This window comes from Petromyzon marinus, chromosome 33 (genome assembly GCF_048934315.1).
Source record: "Petromyzon marinus isolate PM22_M1 ecotype Great Lakes invasive population chromosome 33, UKy_Petmar_22M1.pri1.0, whole genome shotgun sequence".
NCBI lineage: Eukaryota > Metazoa > Chordata > Hyperoartia > Petromyzontiformes > Petromyzontidae > Petromyzon > Petromyzon marinus.
This window is the reverse complement of record NC_133699.1, coordinates 14,355,230-14,373,305: the sequence shown is the minus strand read 5'-3', so window position 1 is coordinate 14,373,305 and position 18,076 is coordinate 14,355,230. Positions and strand designations below refer to the sequence as shown.

At 50.0% G+C, this 18,076-nt stretch overlaps 2 protein-coding genes across 2 annotated transcripts in view; both read left to right on the top strand.

Moving 5' to 3' along the window:
- Positions 1–3,141, top strand: part of ODF1 (outer dense fiber of sperm tails 1) — a 350,860-nt gene extending 347,719 nt beyond the window's left edge. The window contains exon 10 of the mRNA XM_076071399.1: positions 3,008–3,141. Coding sequence (XP_075927514.1) covers positions 3,008–3,012 — 5 coding nt within the window. The 3' untranslated portion in view covers positions 3,013–3,141. The remainder of the gene's footprint in view (positions 1–3,007) is intronic.
- Positions 3,142–3,234: 93 nt separating this feature from the next.
- The window catches only part of FUT8 (fucosyltransferase 8), a 32,281-nt gene continuing 17,439 nt past the window's right edge, over positions 3,235–18,076 (top strand). Inside the window, exons 1-4 of the mRNA XM_032965260.2 lie at positions 3,235–3,516; positions 4,373–4,494; positions 6,704–6,938; positions 7,476–7,590. Of these exons, the coding sequence (XP_032821151.1) occupies positions 3,314–3,516; positions 4,373–4,494; positions 6,704–6,938; positions 7,476–7,590 (675 nt within the window). The 5' untranslated portion in view covers positions 3,235–3,313. The remainder of the gene's footprint in view (positions 3,517–4,372; positions 4,495–6,703; positions 6,939–7,475; positions 7,591–18,076) is intronic.

Sequence of the window (18,076 nt, the reverse complement as noted above, 5' to 3'; positions counted from 1 at the left end):
TCCGAGCAGGGGCCCACCGTTAGAAGGGGGGGGGGGGGCCGCGCGAGCGCCTCACCGCCTCGAGCGCCTCAACGCCGCGAGCGTCGAGACGCCACGGAAAGGCGTCACTAGATCCCGCCGCCGCTCCCTTGAAGATTGGAGGTGTGCGCTCCCACGGTCATGATGACATGGTCATCATCGATTTAAAGCTTTCGTGACTGCAATGATTCATCTTCTTTGGTTCTTTCGGTAAAGTCACGTAGAATTTATTTTATCAATTTATTATTTTATTCTCATTCTACGTGACTTTACCGAAAGAACCAAAGAAGATTGTCATCATCGTCGGCGGCGGTGGCGGCAATGCCCGCGATTACAGGGCAATGAGAGAACGTGCGGAGCGCTTCGCACGTCCTCCTGCCGACCCGCCGAGACGGGGTGGAGGGGGGGGGGAGCTGCACGTTGCCCGGTTGTCAACCTCGGGGTGGTGGAAATGTCCCATGGAGGCCCCGAAATATATAGCGCAATACAAGCGGAAATCTGACATTCGTGTCCCCTACAGAGGTAAATTAAATTGAACCTCACTCTCAGCGTGGACGTGCGGCTGTAAAGCTCGTGCGTCGAGCACTTGCGCGAAAAGGAGCAGCTGCTCTTGTGAGTTATGGCCACCCCCCCCCCGTCTTTGTGCGTGTCAGCAGAATACGGCAATCAGGCCGATCTCTCATTTTATACCGAGCCTACAACGAGTCAAAGTGATTTCATGCACAAACGAACATTCACACAGCGTGCTCATCTCTGCTCCTAGCCCCTGAGCCAGTGGTGGTAATTCCCCATTCCTACAGCAGGGGAGAGTCTGCCCCACAAAGTGGTCCCTGTTTTATCGACCCCGGAGGGATGGTGGGTTGAATCAATCCCCAAACCCTAGGTTATACCATAGGCTGAGCTATACCAATTGGTTGACAGAAACTACAAGGTACGTTCGTGTCCCTGGTACCCAGCACAAATCAGTTTCCTCCCCCCTTACAGTTAAAATGGAAGACTTTTTGCACGAGTCATCATCGCGAACAGCCGCGGTCAATCTACTGGCGGTGTAAAGGCCTCCGCAAGCCGCCGTCGCCTCTCACAATGTCACAAAGTGACGGTCCACCCACAGCTCCCTGCACAAAACAGATCGAATCTGTATCATTAGACCTCCGTTGCCAGTACCAAAATATAATAATAGGGTTTTTCCCCTTTTTTCTGGCAACAAAACTGAAACCTTTTTACGAGGATTCATGTCTGCATTAACCACAATACCTGCAGTCAAAATGCAAACCGTCCCTTGGTGTGGACCAATCAGTTTCAAGGACAATGCATATATTATCATAGTATGTTTTTTTTTGCATTTTGACTGCAGGTATTGTGGTTAATGCAGACATGAATCCTCGTAAAAAGGTTTCAGTTTTCATCTTCTTTGGTTCTTTTGGTAAAGTCACGTAGAATGAGTATAAAATAATAAATTGATAAAATAAAATAACACAATAAAATTCTCACGACGTTTCGGCCACAACACAAGTGGCCTTCTTCAGGTGAAAGGAACAGACTTGTCGGGACGACAGAGTTGCTCTCTCTCTGGCCAGAGCTCTGTCGTCCCGACAGGTCTGTTCCTTTCACCTGAAGAAGGCAACTTGTGTTGTGGCCGAAACGTCGTGAGAATTTTATTATGTTATTTTATTTTTCGATTTAAAGCTTTCGTGACTGCAAGGATTCATCTTCTTTGGTTCTTTCGGTAAAGTCACGTAGAATGAGAATAAAATAAATCTCCAGCGCTGTCCTCCAGACAGTCTCGTCTCTTCACCTGATGAAGGCTGCTTGTGTTGTGGCCGAAACGTCGTGAGAATATTATTGTGTTATTTTATTTTATCAATTTATTATTTTATTCTTATTTTATTTTATCAATTTATTATTGTATTCTCATTCTACGTGACTTTACCGAAAGAACCAAAGAAGGTGAATCCTTGCAGTCACGAAAGCTTGAAATCGAAAAACCCTATCGAATTTGTTTCGGGCCGTCCGAATGGAACAGCCGCACGAGAGATCACCCGGAGAAAGTAGGGTGTCACGCGAGTGCTCTACGACGAGTCCCACTTTTATTGCAGAGAAGTCGACAGCACTTGTCCTCTGCAGAGATCGGCCACCGTCGTTTTTGAATCCAAGGCCACGCCGGCTCGTGGGCACCGGTGGAGCCTTGCCGCATTGTTCGCTTGAGCCGGGGGGGCCGGGGGGACGCAGCGGGTTTGCCGTTACTGAGAACTCGGCGGCTGGCTCAGCGGTAGCACGGCCAGCGACCGTCCCGGCCGCATTGGTCATTGGCTGTGCCGCACGTGTTGCGTTTGTAAATGTTTCCAAGTGGAACGAGTTATGACGCCGGAGCCGGACGTGCAATTGTGTTACGCTCGCGATGATCCCGAGAATCCGTCGTTTCCCCGTTCGTTTCTCGTCGCAATTGATTCCCACGACTTCCGCAGCCTCCTGCCAGAGACGCTGCATTTTTACTACGGGGATGAGGCAAGAATGGATCCTCGAATAAAACTACCGCCGGCGCCGCCACTGCCACCAGTTGCCGCGATTGATCTAGCGATGTGCGTGAAAAAATCGCTTCGTGAATTTTGAGCGTGTCAAAGACAATCGACTCTTAACAAGTAGGTTGTTGCAGCCAATATTAAGATTTATCATTTTATTCCGATTTTTTTCTCAAGAGACTTGGCGCAGTTCAGAGTGAAACGGCGCATATCCAATTGCTTAATTTGTTGGTGAGAGTTGTGAATTAACTTGCCGGTGAGCTGAAACAAAAACATTGAAATGTTTTGCACGTGAAATGTTTTGTACGTTAAATGTTTGTAACACTGCATGAAAATTTAATTCGCTTGGCTGTGCCAAGTGGTGGGAGGGTCCTTCAACACAAAATATGGCCAGATCATCACGTGGCCTAACCCAGGAATGAACAGCGGATTGTAATTGCATCTCTTGATTGTGGCGCGTGGGTTTTCAGGTTGACTCGCGTTCTGCACGGAGGTCGTTGCTGCCTCGCGCTGATGGATCGGTCGAACGGCGCCAATCAATAGAAGAAAAATCAAGGCGTCAGGCGGATGAAACTACACCCCACCTACACCCCACCGGAGACGATTTGATAAAGACCCCCACCTTTGTGGGCATGATATTGGCATCATCGTTCGTATCTGGATCAGCGTGAGCCCCCCGCTTCAGCCCCCCCCCCCCCCCCGCGTGAGCCCCCCCCCCCCGCGTTCCCATTGCAAGCGGCGGCGTCGCCGCCATCTGTCGCACAGCGGCAGGCAGGATGCGCGCGTGGCCCCCGTCGTGGCGATGGATCATGCTGATCCTGTTGGCGTGGGGCTCCCTGCTCGTCTACATGGGCGGCCACCTCATCCGAGACCCCGAGATGGGCGAGCACTCGAGCCGAGAACTTTCCAAGATCATGGCCAAGCTGGAACGGCTCAAGCAGCAGAATGACGATCTGCGGCAGATGGCCGAAGCCCTGCGGTGAGCGACCTCCCCCACTCCCCCAAACCTCCTCTCCCATCGCGCGTTGCTCGGCGGTTGCTCGCATGCACGCAGGGGAACCACGCGGGCTCAATCCTGCTTAGCTTGCGGGGCTGGGCGAGAGAGAGCAACTCATCCACAAATTAAAAAAAACGATGCTTTGGAGGCATAACAACCAACTTCAATTGTACACTTTAAATGCACAGTCTGCATGGCAAAAAGTTCCAGGAGTCGAAACTTTCCGTAAACATGCGGCCCCCAGGTTTACCCATCCAGGCGTTGAACAGAGCCCACGTGCCGTGCGGATGGCAGTCAATCGCAAGTCTTGAGTGCGGTGCAAAGATTGTGCCAGTGTCATGAGACCGCAACCACACTCACGTCGCTGACAGCATCATCGTCCGTCCTTTCTCGTTACCGGTCACCTCTCAGTCTTCGCTTCCACCACCTACTACCCTGTAAATCGCGGCGATTCACGTCGTTTCGATATTCGTCATCGCACCTTTCGGCGTAAACCGGGGGGTATTACTGTACTTAGATATGTACGAATGTTGAACTTCTTTCGCATTGTACGTAGCCGGCCGTGCTCATTGGAGGTGCGGGAATAAAATACGACCACGGCAGGATTCGGACCTGCAATCCTCCAATCCGAAGTCAAAGACGCCTTCTCCATTAGGCCACGTGGCCGCAGTCGAAAGTTTTTATATCATTGCTTTGGTAACTTTAGTGACGCAGTTCACTCGTGCAAACGTGACCGTCCTTGCTTCTTGAGGTTCCCGCCTGGTTCTGCAGACTTGTTGATGAACGCAATTCCGGGCACGGTGCGCGACGCGTGTCCTCTGCCGTGCCATGCGTGCAGGGTCTCCGAGCAGCAGGGAGAGCCGGTTGTGCCGTCCAGTCCCCAGAGAGTCAAGGGCCTCGAGGAGCGCCTTGCACAAGCCCAGATGGAGCTCAGCTTCTACAAAGAGAAATACCAGCAAGGTAACGGCCCCATCTAACAAGCAGATTAATCTTATCCTGACGGAAATTGTATAACGCCTTAACCAACGCGAATTTACAAAGAATTAACGACGGTACGACGCTTGTGAACGTAACGGTGGAGTTGCGGTGAATGAAATAGATGAGAGGAAGCAATGGGCAAATCGGTGATGCATGAATTCTGTGAAAGCGAAATTGATGACCGTAAATTATGATGAATGGATTCAATGAATGGGGAATAAGTGATAGCCACGGGGTGGTGGTGGTTATGAGGGGGAGATTAAGGGGGGGGGGGGACGTGGGGGTGAGCTTGGGAACAAGAAGTGAGTTTTGGGTGAGGAGCGGAGACTCGTGAGCGAAGGTGACCGCTTAATGTGGAGGGGGAAGTTTGTTCCAGTGAAGGGGGTGGGCGAGAAGAGAGAGAGCGACAGGGTGGATTGAGCACAAGGAGGAGGAGGGATAAATAAACAAACCACACACCCTCCGCATGGATAAATAAACAAACCACACACCCTCCGCATGGATGAGAAGTTTTTTTATTTTTACTACACATCCATTCAGCCGACACGGCCCCTCTTGGCGGAGTGCGAGTAATAGAATTAAATATTACGCGAAATATCTGTCGTCTTTCGTGTGTCACTCTGTGCAGACATCAAGGGGCGGCAATAGCAGCGAATGCGTATATGATGAAAATATTGTGAAGAGGTTGGAGACTATAACGTGGTCTTCTTGAGTTTTTATGCATTTTTTTCCTACCCATACTCTTTGGTTCTATTGGGTAAAGTCGTTGTAGTCAATGTCAGTCAATGTCATACAAAAAAAAAGATACAGCTCGACGCTAATTGTTCAATACTAGGACACATGTTTAGTAAAACTTAATTGGCGCAAGAACTATTACAGTTCTTGTTACAAGCGCATTAAGGGCTCATTACTACGTTCCCCGCCGGCGTATGACGCATCGCGTTTGCGTATCGAACGAGCGAGCGCAAATTTGAGTTTAGGCACTGCCGTTATATGGAAGGATTACTACAGTAAATAATGTAGAGACCAATGGCGTCTGAAGTAAAATGATTCTCCCTCGTCATATAACATAGCCCAGCTATGCATATTTGGCACGTGTAATGTAGAGTTTGGTGGGTTTCTCTGTGTAAGAAGTGTGCAGGACCACTGATGAATTGTCACCAATATTACAGTTCTGTAGCTCCACCCCATGTCCTGTAGCTCCACCCCCTGTCCTGTAGATCCACCCCTGTCCTGTAGTTCCACCCCCTGCCCTGTAGCTCCACCCCCTGTCCTGTAGCTCTACCCCCTGCCCTGTAGCTCTACCCCCTGCCCTGTAGCTCTACCCCCTGCCCTGTAGCTCCACCCCCTGTCCTGTACCTCCACCCCCTGTCCTGTACCTCCACCCCCTGTCCTGTAGATCCACCCCTGCCCTGTAGCTCTACCCCTTGCCCTGTAGCTCCACCCCCTGCCCTGTAGCTCCACCCCCCTGTCCTGTAGCTCTACCCCCTGCCCTGTAGCTCTACCCCCTGCCCTGTAGCTCTACCCCCTGCCCTGTAGCTCTACCCCCTGCCCTGTAGCTCCACCCCCTGTCCTGTACCTCCACCCCCTGTCCTGCAGATCCACCCCTGTCCTGTAGCTCCACCCCCTGCCCTGTAGCTCCACCCCCTGCCCTGTAGCTCCACCCCCTGCCCTGTAGCTCTACCCCCTGCCCTGTAGCTCCACCCCATGTCCTGTAGCTCCACCCCCCTGTCCTGTAGCTCCACCCCTGTCCTTTATCTCCACACCCTGTCCTGTAGCTCCACCCCCTGTCCCATAGCTCCATCCCCTGGCCCGTAGCTCCACCCCCTGTCCCGCAGCTCCACCCCCTGTCTTCTAGCTCCACCCTGTCTTCTAGCTCCACCCCCTGTCCTGTAGCTCCACCCCCTGTCCTGTAGCTCCACCCCCTGTCTTCGAGCTCCACTCTCTACTGTGTAGCTCCGCCCCACTGGGAAACCCGAGACAGTTGATATAAAAAGCCCCAATACCACATACAGAGAAGCGCTTCACCGTGAACTTCCCTATCGACTTTGGGAAATGAAAGCATAGAGTCAAAACAAGTGCAGCTGGCAGCACGAATCTTAATGCCGCAGATGCGGCCGCTGGCTAAATAGTTTATAAAGACTCGCTTTCCCTTCTCGATGATATTTACGTACGCTTTGTTCGTTGGCAGAAAATGCAAAGCAGGCGTCGGAAGTCGGCCCCGCCGTGAGCGCCGCGGCCGCGGCCGCGAGGATCCCCGCCGGCCCTGGGACGGACCACGAGCTGCTGCGGAGGAAGATTGAGAACGGCATCAAGGAATTCTGGTTCTTCGTGCGTAGCGAGCTGAAGAAGATGCAGCACGACGCCGGCGATCACTCCAAGGAGAAGATAACCATGATGCTGCAGGACATGGGTCATCAACAGAGGTCCCTAACCCCCCCACAGCTGCCACTTCCCAAAGTCGTCACGCTGCATTCGCTGAAAGTTGCTCGACTTAACTGAAAATAATCAAAATATTTATATTATTTATTATTATACTGCTCGTTTAGCCGTGAAATTCTCACTGAGTCTCAAGACTCTTTTTCAGGAGGGTCCTGCCAATTTTTCGCATTAAAGCGGCGATGTTGCTACAGCTGTGTTTAGCCAATGCCAGTTTACATTGTGTGATCTTAGCTATGGGAAGAAAGCGTAGAGGATTACAATGCAGAACACGAGGAGAATATTTAAACTCCACACATTAAGGCGCGCGAGTCAGGAATTGAACCCAGGGCCTTGTTGTTGTGAGGCACGAGGGTTACCCGCTTTGCCACCCACCCCAACCACCCACCCCAACCACCCACCCCAACCACCCACCCCAACCACCCACCCCAACCACCCACATAAAGAAGCAGGAATCTAAACAACCCTCGTGCACTATCCGTTGTTCTCACTAAGTGCGTGCCCGTCGGTGCTTGTGCGCCCAGGTCGATCATGACGGACCTGTTGAAGCTGAGCGAGGCGGACGGGGCGGCCGAGTGGAGGGCCCGGGAGGCCAAGGACCTCTCCGACCTGGTGCAGCAGAGGTTCCACTTCCTGCAGGCGGGTGCAGACGCGCGTCGCACTCACAGCGCCAGCCCGTCCGCCATCGGGTCACCTCTGACATGGCTTTTACAATCCGCACCTCTGATTAGCACGGTTGGCTACGTACAGCGCGAAATAAGTTCTAACATACGTACGTACATAAGCCATCCGTTCTCAGCTTTCACTGGGCTTCATCATCATTGTCGTCGTTGTCAGCTATGATCAATCCCGTGATAGATTAAGACCTTCGCAAGCCGCGACCTTCTCATGTAACAATCCATCCAGCGACAGACCACAGGTTGGGAACCACTGCACCTGAGGAGTTAGGGTTCACATATAGACCCTGGCTACACTGTCTATTAAGTTTGAAGTGGACATCACGCCCGGTGGTTTGAGCAGCATCCAAGGAATTGGTTTGTGCTGTTTACTTGGTGACAATTCACGTTTTTTAATATCCTAAGAGTCATTTAGTCATGTTCAGAGACCCAAGATCAAACTATATCTGGTTCTCCAGTATTACGAGGAAGAAGATATTCAAATAGTATTTGCAGAGACTTGGAACTCAAATCTGTAAATTTATGAGAAAACTCATCGCAAATAGAAGACGTAGCGCAGGCCCAGACAACAGATTTAATAACGCGCAGAGATGCATTACATTTAAATAACCACTCGGCCTGATGCAGACCACTAGCTTAAAAGAACTGCATGTGTGGTGGTGGCACATGCAGTTGGGAAGGTGGTGACGCACACGCCTGTGCTCCAGCACCATGGAGGCAGCTAGGGTATCACTCCGCGTATTGTATCACTGTACCGCTCAGTTGTGCAGCTTAAGAAACGAGGTCATCATCGACCGCTCGAAAACCGCATTATAACGGTGCACTTTCGACGCTACAACGGTGCACTTTAAACGCGATAATGGTGCACTTTAAACGCTATAACGGTGCACTTACGACACTATAATGGTGCACTTTCGACGTTAGAACGGTGCACTTCCAACGCTATAACGGTGCACTTTCGACACTATAGCAGTGCGCGTTCGAATGGAAGAACCGCGCTTTAGTGAAAATGCATTGTTGCGTGAACACCGTGCGTGAAGCGACGACTTGCCGTACTTTCAAACCATGCTATCAAACGGGAGATGTTGCAAGACAGGGCCGCACCTCTCCTGTCCTCGTGCTGAATCCACATGGCTTGTTTGTTTTAATTATTATTGATATTATTTTACTCTTTAAACATCACTGAAGGTGCAGCCCCTGCAACTTTTTCTCACGTCTCTGCTGGCGGAAAGGCCTTTCGAGTGGGTATTTGGCTTAATCTTCCACGACAGCCAGACATTACGTTACGGTGCTGTATGTCTCCCAAACCGCACGCTCTCATGTTGCGCTCTGATCTCCTCCGACACTCGTATCTAAAATATTATTTAATAAGCTCGATATTCCCAGCATCAGCTTCACAAGGCATTTTCCTTCTCCCGTTATGGTACTGTACCGTATGCTGTCAGTGCACTGGCCACTTGTGTCAATAGTTTAGATTACGGCACTATTTGGATTACAAAGCGCCTAAACGTGACTCGCGTCAAGATGCTGGACACAAAAAAGCAGCGGGCATATTTGTTTTTTAATCATGCTGCCCTGCCTCGGACCACTTCTAAAATGCATAGAACAGTGTCCGTGGTCAGGAGGCATATATTTCCCACGGTAACATATCACCGCGTCGGCTCGCATGAACGCCAATTTCCTTCCAAGGACATTACCGCTGAACCAAGGCCAGCCCTCGTTGCTGAACTGATGGCATATGTTTACGACCAATCATCACGTCCGTCCGTCCGTCCGTCTGTGTTGGGTTCTCTTTTCCCCCACGAGGACTGAGCTCCGACACCGGAGCCGTTGTGAAGTGTAATCACGGGTGCGCGATAATTACGTGCCTCATTCTTTCCGCAACCCTAATTGGCGTGTTCGCAGTTGAGCACGTGCCTCTCATCAGGGCCTCTCATCAGGGCCTCTCTTTGCTGCGAAGGGTATATTTTGGTATTGGTTTTGACCGAGGGTGCTAGATTTCATTTAATTTCACGAAGGGTTAAACACGTTAAAGAATGTTTCAAGCGGTATTAAGTCAATAGTTATAAAACAACGAATTTGTTGTACTCACGTAGGATTGTGCTGTACTCGGGTAGGGTTGTACTGTGCTCACGTAGGATTGCGCTGTACTCGGGTAGGATTGCGCTGTACTCCCGTAGGGCTGCGCTGTACTCCCGTAGGGTTGTGCTGTGCTCATCGGCGATGTGCGTTGATGCTGTCGGGGAATAAAATAAACCACGAACACAAATGGGAAGGATTGCACGTGAGAAAGAAGAGGAGAGGTGGCGAGGAGAGGGGACGGGGCCCTCCCGCTTTGCCAGTGCTTGCACTTCAGGTCACGTGCTCTAGGAGGCGCTGGAGGTTGCACATCTCTATATATGAAAGGGAAATTTGTGAATGTGTGTCGAAATGTTTAGCATACTTCCCAACATGCTAAAAACTTTAAATTTGGCAAAGTGGGCAGCTTCCATACTGCACACAATGTAAAAAGTACAAAAATAGACTTTTGTATTTTGGGGGGGGGGGGAAATAATAGATATAATACATTGCACGGTAAGTGAGCGGTGACGTCACATTTGTGATGTCACCCGCATGCGGCAGCGTTACGCACTGTGCCTGCTGACGTCATGCATCCCCCCCCACCCTCCGCGTAGGCCGTGTATTCCGCACAAATGCACGGCTGAGGGGGGGGGGGAAATGATATATACTAGGACTAAACTATTAATTTCCGTGCGAAGAACGGGTACACCTGCTAGTCTAGAATAAAGTTTAACCATATTATTTGGGTCTTTCGTTAAAGTTGCGTAGATCGATTCAAAGAAAATAACAAAAAACGACAACGTTTATTGGTGGAAGCCCACTACCAGTGCCGTCATGGCCCTCTACGAGTACCATCACCTCTAGCAGCAACCTCCACCGTCAACAGTGTGATTGTGTAAAGTGAGGTGCAATGATTACCTGGCAGCCCTTTAAATGGTGGAAACCCACCACCAACGCCGTCATTGCCCTCTACGAGTACCATCACTCACATTAGTTGCCCCGCCCATGCTGACGACACTTGGGTTACGCCCATTTCAAACCTTGAAAAACAGTTTGCCTTCAAAGGCTGTAACCCCCTTTTCCTGATAACGACCGCTTGTGTTGCGATTGAAACGTAGTAATTTTTTGTTAATTTTTTGTTATTTTCTTTGAACCTATCTATGTGATTTTACCGAAAGACCCAAATAATATAAATTCCTGAAGCCATGAAAGTTTTAAGTCAAGGTTTAACCAAAAAAGCAAAATAAAAAATAGTTGAGGCTTTTCGAACTTTCAGGATGAACACCCCAAATTTAGACCAGATTTAACACCCAAGACACACAACTCGATGTGTCTCTCTGTTCGGAGGGTCTGCGTGGGGCCAGGCATCGCGTGGGATCAACGCTGTCCCTGCCTGCAGGTAGACGGGGACGAGCACCATTGTGTGCTGTCTCACCATGTGTCCCCTGCATTTGTGTGTATGTGTGTATGTCAGTGTATGTGGGCAGCGGTAGAGTAGCGGTTAGCGCACTGCGCTATGAACCCGGCGACCCGGGTTCGATTCCCACTCATGATTCCCACTTACGGCCAACACCAGTGATGATTATTTGAACCGGGCTTGGGCCTCCCCTAGGTCGACTCAGCCACCCACCCCCTCGTGTACCGTTACGGCCTTCATAGGTGCTCGCTGTCAGCACCTGCCCCTACAGTCTGTTCAGGCTATACGGAGGGTCTTTGTGTGTTACAGATTGTAACAACTACAGTGGCATCACTCCTCAGTATGCCGGGAAAGGACCTGGCAAAGATTATTCAACATCGGCTTGCCAGGCACGCTGAGGAGAGGCTTGCGGAGCCCCAATGTAGTTTCAGGAAAGGGTGGTCCTGCACAGATGCCATATTTTCTGTCCATCTGCTACAGCAGAGGTGTAGGGAATTCCAACAAGACCTACATCTCTGCTTTATTGACCTGGTCAAGGCCTATGATACCATCAGTAGGCCTGGGCTCTGGGTTGTTCTTCATGCTTTCGGAGTCCCTGACCCGCTGCTCATGATTATTAAGGACCTTCATGATGGTGAGCGGGCCCGGGTAAAACTACGTGGCCGGGAGTCAGAGCCATCCCCTGTTCACTTTGGGGTGCGACAAGAATGTCCTCTGGCTCCCACATTATTTAACATCTATTTCAACCACGTAGTTCGTCAAGCCTTCAATAGCTGTACCGGAGGAATTTCCATCTGGTACAGATACAATGGGAGGCTGATCGTTCCCCGGGTGCGGTCAAGGGATGGCTCCCTATTGCTCAACCATGTTATGTATGCCGATGATCTGGTAATTGCTGCTCACTCAGAGGAGGAGTGGAGGCGCTGCTGAACCTGGAGCTTGCCATTAAAGAGGTGGGGCCTTACCATCAGCCCCACCAAAACTAAGCATCTGCCTGGGTATTTTATACCATCAGACACTCCACTCCCACAACTCCAAATTGGTGATAGGGCAGTTGTGGAGAGAGTGGAGAGTTTCCCATACCTGGGCAGTGTGCTCATGACCAGCTCCGGTTTGACAGCAGAGGTCTCACTCCGAATCAGTCAAGCAGCATTTTCTTTTCATCGGTTGCATAACGCTGTGTGGAAGCTACCTGGTCTGTTGCTCCGCACAAAGCTTCAGGTCTTCTTGGCTACAGTCATTCCCTCCCTTCTCTACGCTTGCGAAACGTGGACCCCCCTAATGGAACATCTTCACCGGTTAGAAACATTGAGGCTGGCCTGCCTACGATCTATCTTGGGTTTAACCAGGCTGGATTGTGTGAGGAGCTCACATATCCTTGAAAGATCTGGACAACGTCCCATCGGTGAGCTCCCCCAGCAGGCAAGGCTGCGTTGGCTGGGTCATGTAGCCTGCATGCCCAGCCACCTAAACAGCTTTTGTTCGGCCAGATAGAGGGGGCTAAATGGGCGCGGCACAGGCTAGAGAAGAGATGGAGTGATGTGATACAGGAGGATGTGGAGCTGAGTGGACTTGCCGATGACTGGTACCAGCGGTGTCAAGATCGGCCTCTGTGGAGGAGGCTCGTGAAGGACGCTTCTGGGCAGTTGGAGGCAGTCGCCCTCCAGCAACAACGGAGGGGGGAGGAGCGATGCTCACAACAATGAGCGGAGTGCCGGATGGCTAAAGCACAGCCAGTTGGCACAGTAGGGGGCACAGGTGGTGCATCAGCCACTCATCTCAGTCAGTCGACCCGTGGCACCTGGGTCTGCCCTGTGACCTCCTGCCAGCGGGCGTTCGACACTTCACGTGACCTCAACGTGCACATAGTCTGGCACAAGCGTCGTGGTGACGTCACCGCCTCTTTGTGGCGAATGGCGGTTGTTGTTGGTGTGTGTGGGGTGCGGTCGTGTAGCGGTTAGCGGACTGCCCTACGAACCCGGCGACCCGAGTTCGATTCTCGGTCTTGGCCAACACACGTGACCATTATCTGAACCAGCCCTGGGCCTCCCCTAGGTCGACTCAGCCTCAAATGAGTACCTGGTGCGGTGTGTAAACATCGCCACTCGGGAGACAAAGGCGGTCGGGCGTGGTGTTGGCCACCCACCCTCTCGTGTGTCGTGCTGGCCTTCATAGGTGCTCGCTAACAGCACTTGCCCCAACAGTTTGTTAAAGCTATACGGGGGATCTTTGTATGTTTATGCCTTTGAATGTTGAACTTCTTTCGCACCGTCCGTCGCCAACCGTGCTAAATCGGAGGTGCGTTAAGCCGCTCCCCGCCTTGGATCCGCAAATATAAACGGGGCACCTTGCTGCAGTGAGGGGATCCCTGCTGGCTAAGTGTTCAAACAAACAAACAGGCATATAACTAGCTATCTCTGATGGGCCATGTGATAGTGCCGTGGGAATTCGTTTTTTGGACGTGTTTTATACCGTCTCGTTTCTCTCGGGGGTGGCTGCCCGGCCACTGTTTCATTTGTTCATTGTGCTCAAGGAACCGGCGAACATTTCTGTGCTGCATGGTGGTGGCAACACCGATCCATGCAATGTCTCTCTCTGGAGACTCAACGAGAGTGATCCACCACCATGCCTTCGTGACTATAGAATTGTGGCTGTCAATTCTGGCTGTCGCCTGATGAGGCTGGCCGTCACGGTACTCGAATGGTAAACGTTGTGGGTTTACTATCCAACACACAGTGAGTGCTGAAGTAGTAACGAATTGGCAGATTTTGTTTACGTGACAAACCTTACTTAATTGGCTGTGTCGGGTGGTGGCGGGTTTATCGACACATTTATATTTATGCCGTCTAACCCAAAGAAACCCTCTTATGGATAATGTTGGTTGCAAAAGCCTACTACGTGTTAAATGAGAGTACAGCGAATGATGCTGTATTTCCATTAATTTGTTTGATTACCACGAAGAGCGCCCTCCATGTATGGGCATAGACACGACGCAGTGCCTGGCAGCGCAGACTACAGCATGGAAGCTTCATTATCGGCAGCATAGTCACGTTCGCAAGTAACAGTTAGGCTTAACGTGATCAACATTGTCTCAGAATCTTCTGGGATCTGCAGGTCATGTAAATAATTGCATATTCTCCCGTAACCAAGATAAAGAAGCAGACGATAAGCCTCCTCATATCTGTCTCTCCTCATACAAATTAAAGCCCCCTTTGCACATCCTATCGGCCACATGGGCTTCTGGGAGTGCATCATTTCAGCAACATTGGTTCATGATAAGCAACACCCTGGATTGGTTTCAACATTCATTGCCTCATCGGCATCATCCAACTTGTAAAGTTCAATGCTGGTGAACTGACAGATGATTCATAATAAAAATGTTTTAATTAAATGGCCTCCATACAAAGCCGAATCATGTTGATGATCCTCTGTCACCCGACACGGCCAAAAACAGAACATGTCGTTTGAACAAAACGCATCAATTGGTATTTTGTTTTCAGCCAACTGCGATGTGGAAAAGCAATCCCCACAGAGGGAATTATTTGCACCTTGTCGCTGAAAGTTTTATACCCAGCAGCGTCAGGCAATCACAAGCACGCACTCGGCAATGACCACTCTAAATCCCCACGTGATAAGCCACTTTTGTTGAACAATCATTGGTGGCCTGGTCGCTTCTGAAAAAAAGCTCAAATACCTCGATGGGCCTGACCTGGTAAAATAAAACATATTTTAGTTTAAGTTATTGCATCTCCTCAGCTGCAGGTTGCACAACATCGTTTGGCTCTATACTGGCGCCATCCAACCCAACAACTAATACTGAATAATAATGTATTTAAATTTAAACTTGCGAACTGCTTAAAGCCAATGATCCTGTTAGATACTGGTCTTCGTTTGGTGCAAAACTGTACAATACACCACACAGAGTAATCACGAGCATCACCAAATGTTCTATAATTGCCCGTTCACAAGTCTCTGATTGTTCTTGCTTATTGTCCAATTGACCTTTAATCCAGTAGTACACACAGACGAAGTGTTCCCGTATTGAAAGGCATGGCGGAAGGAATCCCCAGTGCCCGTGCGTGCTTTGCTGGTGTCTCTACAGAGCCTAGGGTTGCTAACTGTCTGACTTTGACCCGGTTATGCATTGTGGAACTGACCCGGATAGTCCGGGAATTGGCATCTGTGTTCGAGTCGCAGGAATTGATTTGTGCCAAGATCTGGTACCGCCTGGTGTTGTGTAGAACTGCATTGTCGTGAACGGCACAGTTTTGATGACGGCCCCAGGCTTCGGTCTTTGGTGGAAAAGGTAGCGGCCCCAAACGGAGACTCATCTCCTCAGCAACCGTACCTTCACGGTGGCCATGACAGTAGTCATGACTCCACGTGCAGGAGTCATGACTACTGTAATGAGCCAAAAATGTCTGTTTGTGTGTAACGCGAGTGACGTCACTCCACGTCGACCAGCCCCCCTCATTAATAATCATGAACAGGCAACGTCCTCCACATGCCCGCCCCCCCTCATCAATAATCATGAGCGTTTGACGTCACTCCATCACTCCACATGGAGCACCCCCCCCCCCCATTAATAATCATGACCAGGTGATGTCACTCTACATGGGGGGGGGGTGGGGGGGGGAACGCCTCCTCCCCCCTCCTCGGCGTCAACTTATAACCCTCACTACAAAGGCTATCACGTCACGTGATCTCCATAATGATATTGAGACATAGAAAGGACGTCATGATGAACAAGGAATTATAACCTTTAAATGAAATAAGTCTGTGTCACCGCGGCCTGACAAATTGCACGCAAATTGATGCAATGAATATGACGTCGCGCTCTGCTTTTCGCTTGAATGTTTCAGATTTACTGAAATACACCCTTGGACGGGCTATAGGCTAGTTACCGTAGAACAGTCGAGCAACAGCCCTGTCGCCTCTATTGCCACAACTTGCGTCGAGGGCTGTTGTAATGAACAGCTCTCCCTATTATACACCGTGGAACTGCTAGACGAAAATTAGAATGGCACATCAACTCTAAAGATGTACGAGACGGTGCGCCCAACTTCCTCTGCGCTGGTTGCTAAGTACAGGCTGCTGTGCACACGCACAGTAACAGATGGCACTGAAGGTATTACTGAGTTTCCCCATGATGCCTTGCAATCCAAGTACAGTATTTAATCTTGGTGTGTATTTGTTTGCGATTTCTTTCTTAGCCAAAGACGCGTTTATTGCAGCTTATACGGATTCTGGCATCTGTAGACAAAGGGTTAGTAACAAACAAAAACATCCATAATCCATTTTGCAATTCATAATCTTTTCTCTTGGACAGCGCGACGGTGTCGTGTGCATGATTACACCTTCGAAAACGCACCCCTTATTGCGAAGGTGAAGTGTCCACGCGCGGTGTGGGAGGAGACGAAGCTGCACCTGGTAGCTTCGGCTTCTCCTGGGTGTATTGTTAAGCTTTTGGACCTCAGTAGCTTATAGCGACAACATCGTCTTTGTCTCTCTTGCCAGGCTCACACAGAATGTGTTGTCTCCTGTGACCCTAATCTCAGCGAGGCAATTAATAATTATTGTAGCGGAGGATTCATGCTGCCGCTGTCGAGACTATGGGCAACAAAATAAATACGTAGTTGGCAATTCGCCTCCTACCGATATCCGTCTCTCCACGTAAAAATTAAGTAGATGGTTTTTGTTACACTTCTCTTTAGTTGTGCGGCCTTCTGGGAAGCGCATAATGTCAGCGGCGTTGGTTAAACACAAACTGTGGGCTGGTTTCAATATTCGGTGTCTCATCAGCAGTCAGGCTACTCGCTTGAACCAATGCTGGTGAACTGCCAGGTGTTGATGGGCAAGGACCCTCTTTGTTAGTAATGGCTCCAAGTTCGACGAAGGCTCTATAATAAAATCACAACGATCATCATCAGCAGACAGTATATGCCTCCTTCATATATCTGGCCCTCCATATAGGAAATGGAAGTAACTGATCCATCATGTCGGGGTGCTGGGGTGGCGAGATGTTAGCTACCTCACGTGGTATACGGGAGTTTGTGGGTTTGAACCCAACCCTTGATGCCTGTATATTTGGAGTTTGCATGTTCTGGATTAGAAGCCAGTGGCTTGGTCCTGCCCCATGAGAGGGGACAAGGCTGCCCCGTGCATGGCCGTCTTGTGCAGTGTGATAGCATTGGCACATGACTGCGATAAGCACTCCCCTCCCCCCATGTTTTGTGGAAACGTGTCGTGTGTAATGCCTGTCACTTGATACCGAGTGTTAATTTAATTATTTATCAGTGTTTTTAAAAATGGGTTCTTCTGGGTAGCAGCATTCAGCGCGGGTAGCAGCATTCAACGCGGGTACCAGCGCCGAGCTTGGGAGGAGTTGAGTACCGGAACGCGTCGTCACAGCAGCAATACTCGCCACCAGGGAAGATACATTGGGACAGGACTCGATAATGACTTCTGAATATCCGCTGTAGGTCTGCGCACCGTGCTTCATTGTTAAAACAATGAAGCACGGTGTACTTTGTAACAGTGCACCTTACTTTCCTTTGCCTTGTCTGTGCACAAGTCAAGAAGAGATCAACGAACCCGCCCAATGGAAGTAAAACAACATTCCCCTTCCTGCCATAAACATTTAACGCGATGCCATAAACGTTTAATCTCTGGCGTGGTGAAAAATGCCTCTGAGCTACTCAACCAATATCTCTTCATGCGAATGCTTAAAAATTAAATTACGGCCGTTGTAAAACCTTGCTCATGTCAAGACACGTGTCAACACTTCATCGTTTACAGCTTTGATGGTGACGTTTGTTGCTGGCCGCTTGGTGCTTCGGGCCTTTGGTCAGAGGCCGCGTTTAATATTTAAAAAAAAACAGTCTGCCGTGCACATTTTCTGCATGCCATTCAGCACACACGTATGTATGTTGAACTTCTTTCGCAGCGTACGTAGCCAACCCCGGAAAGG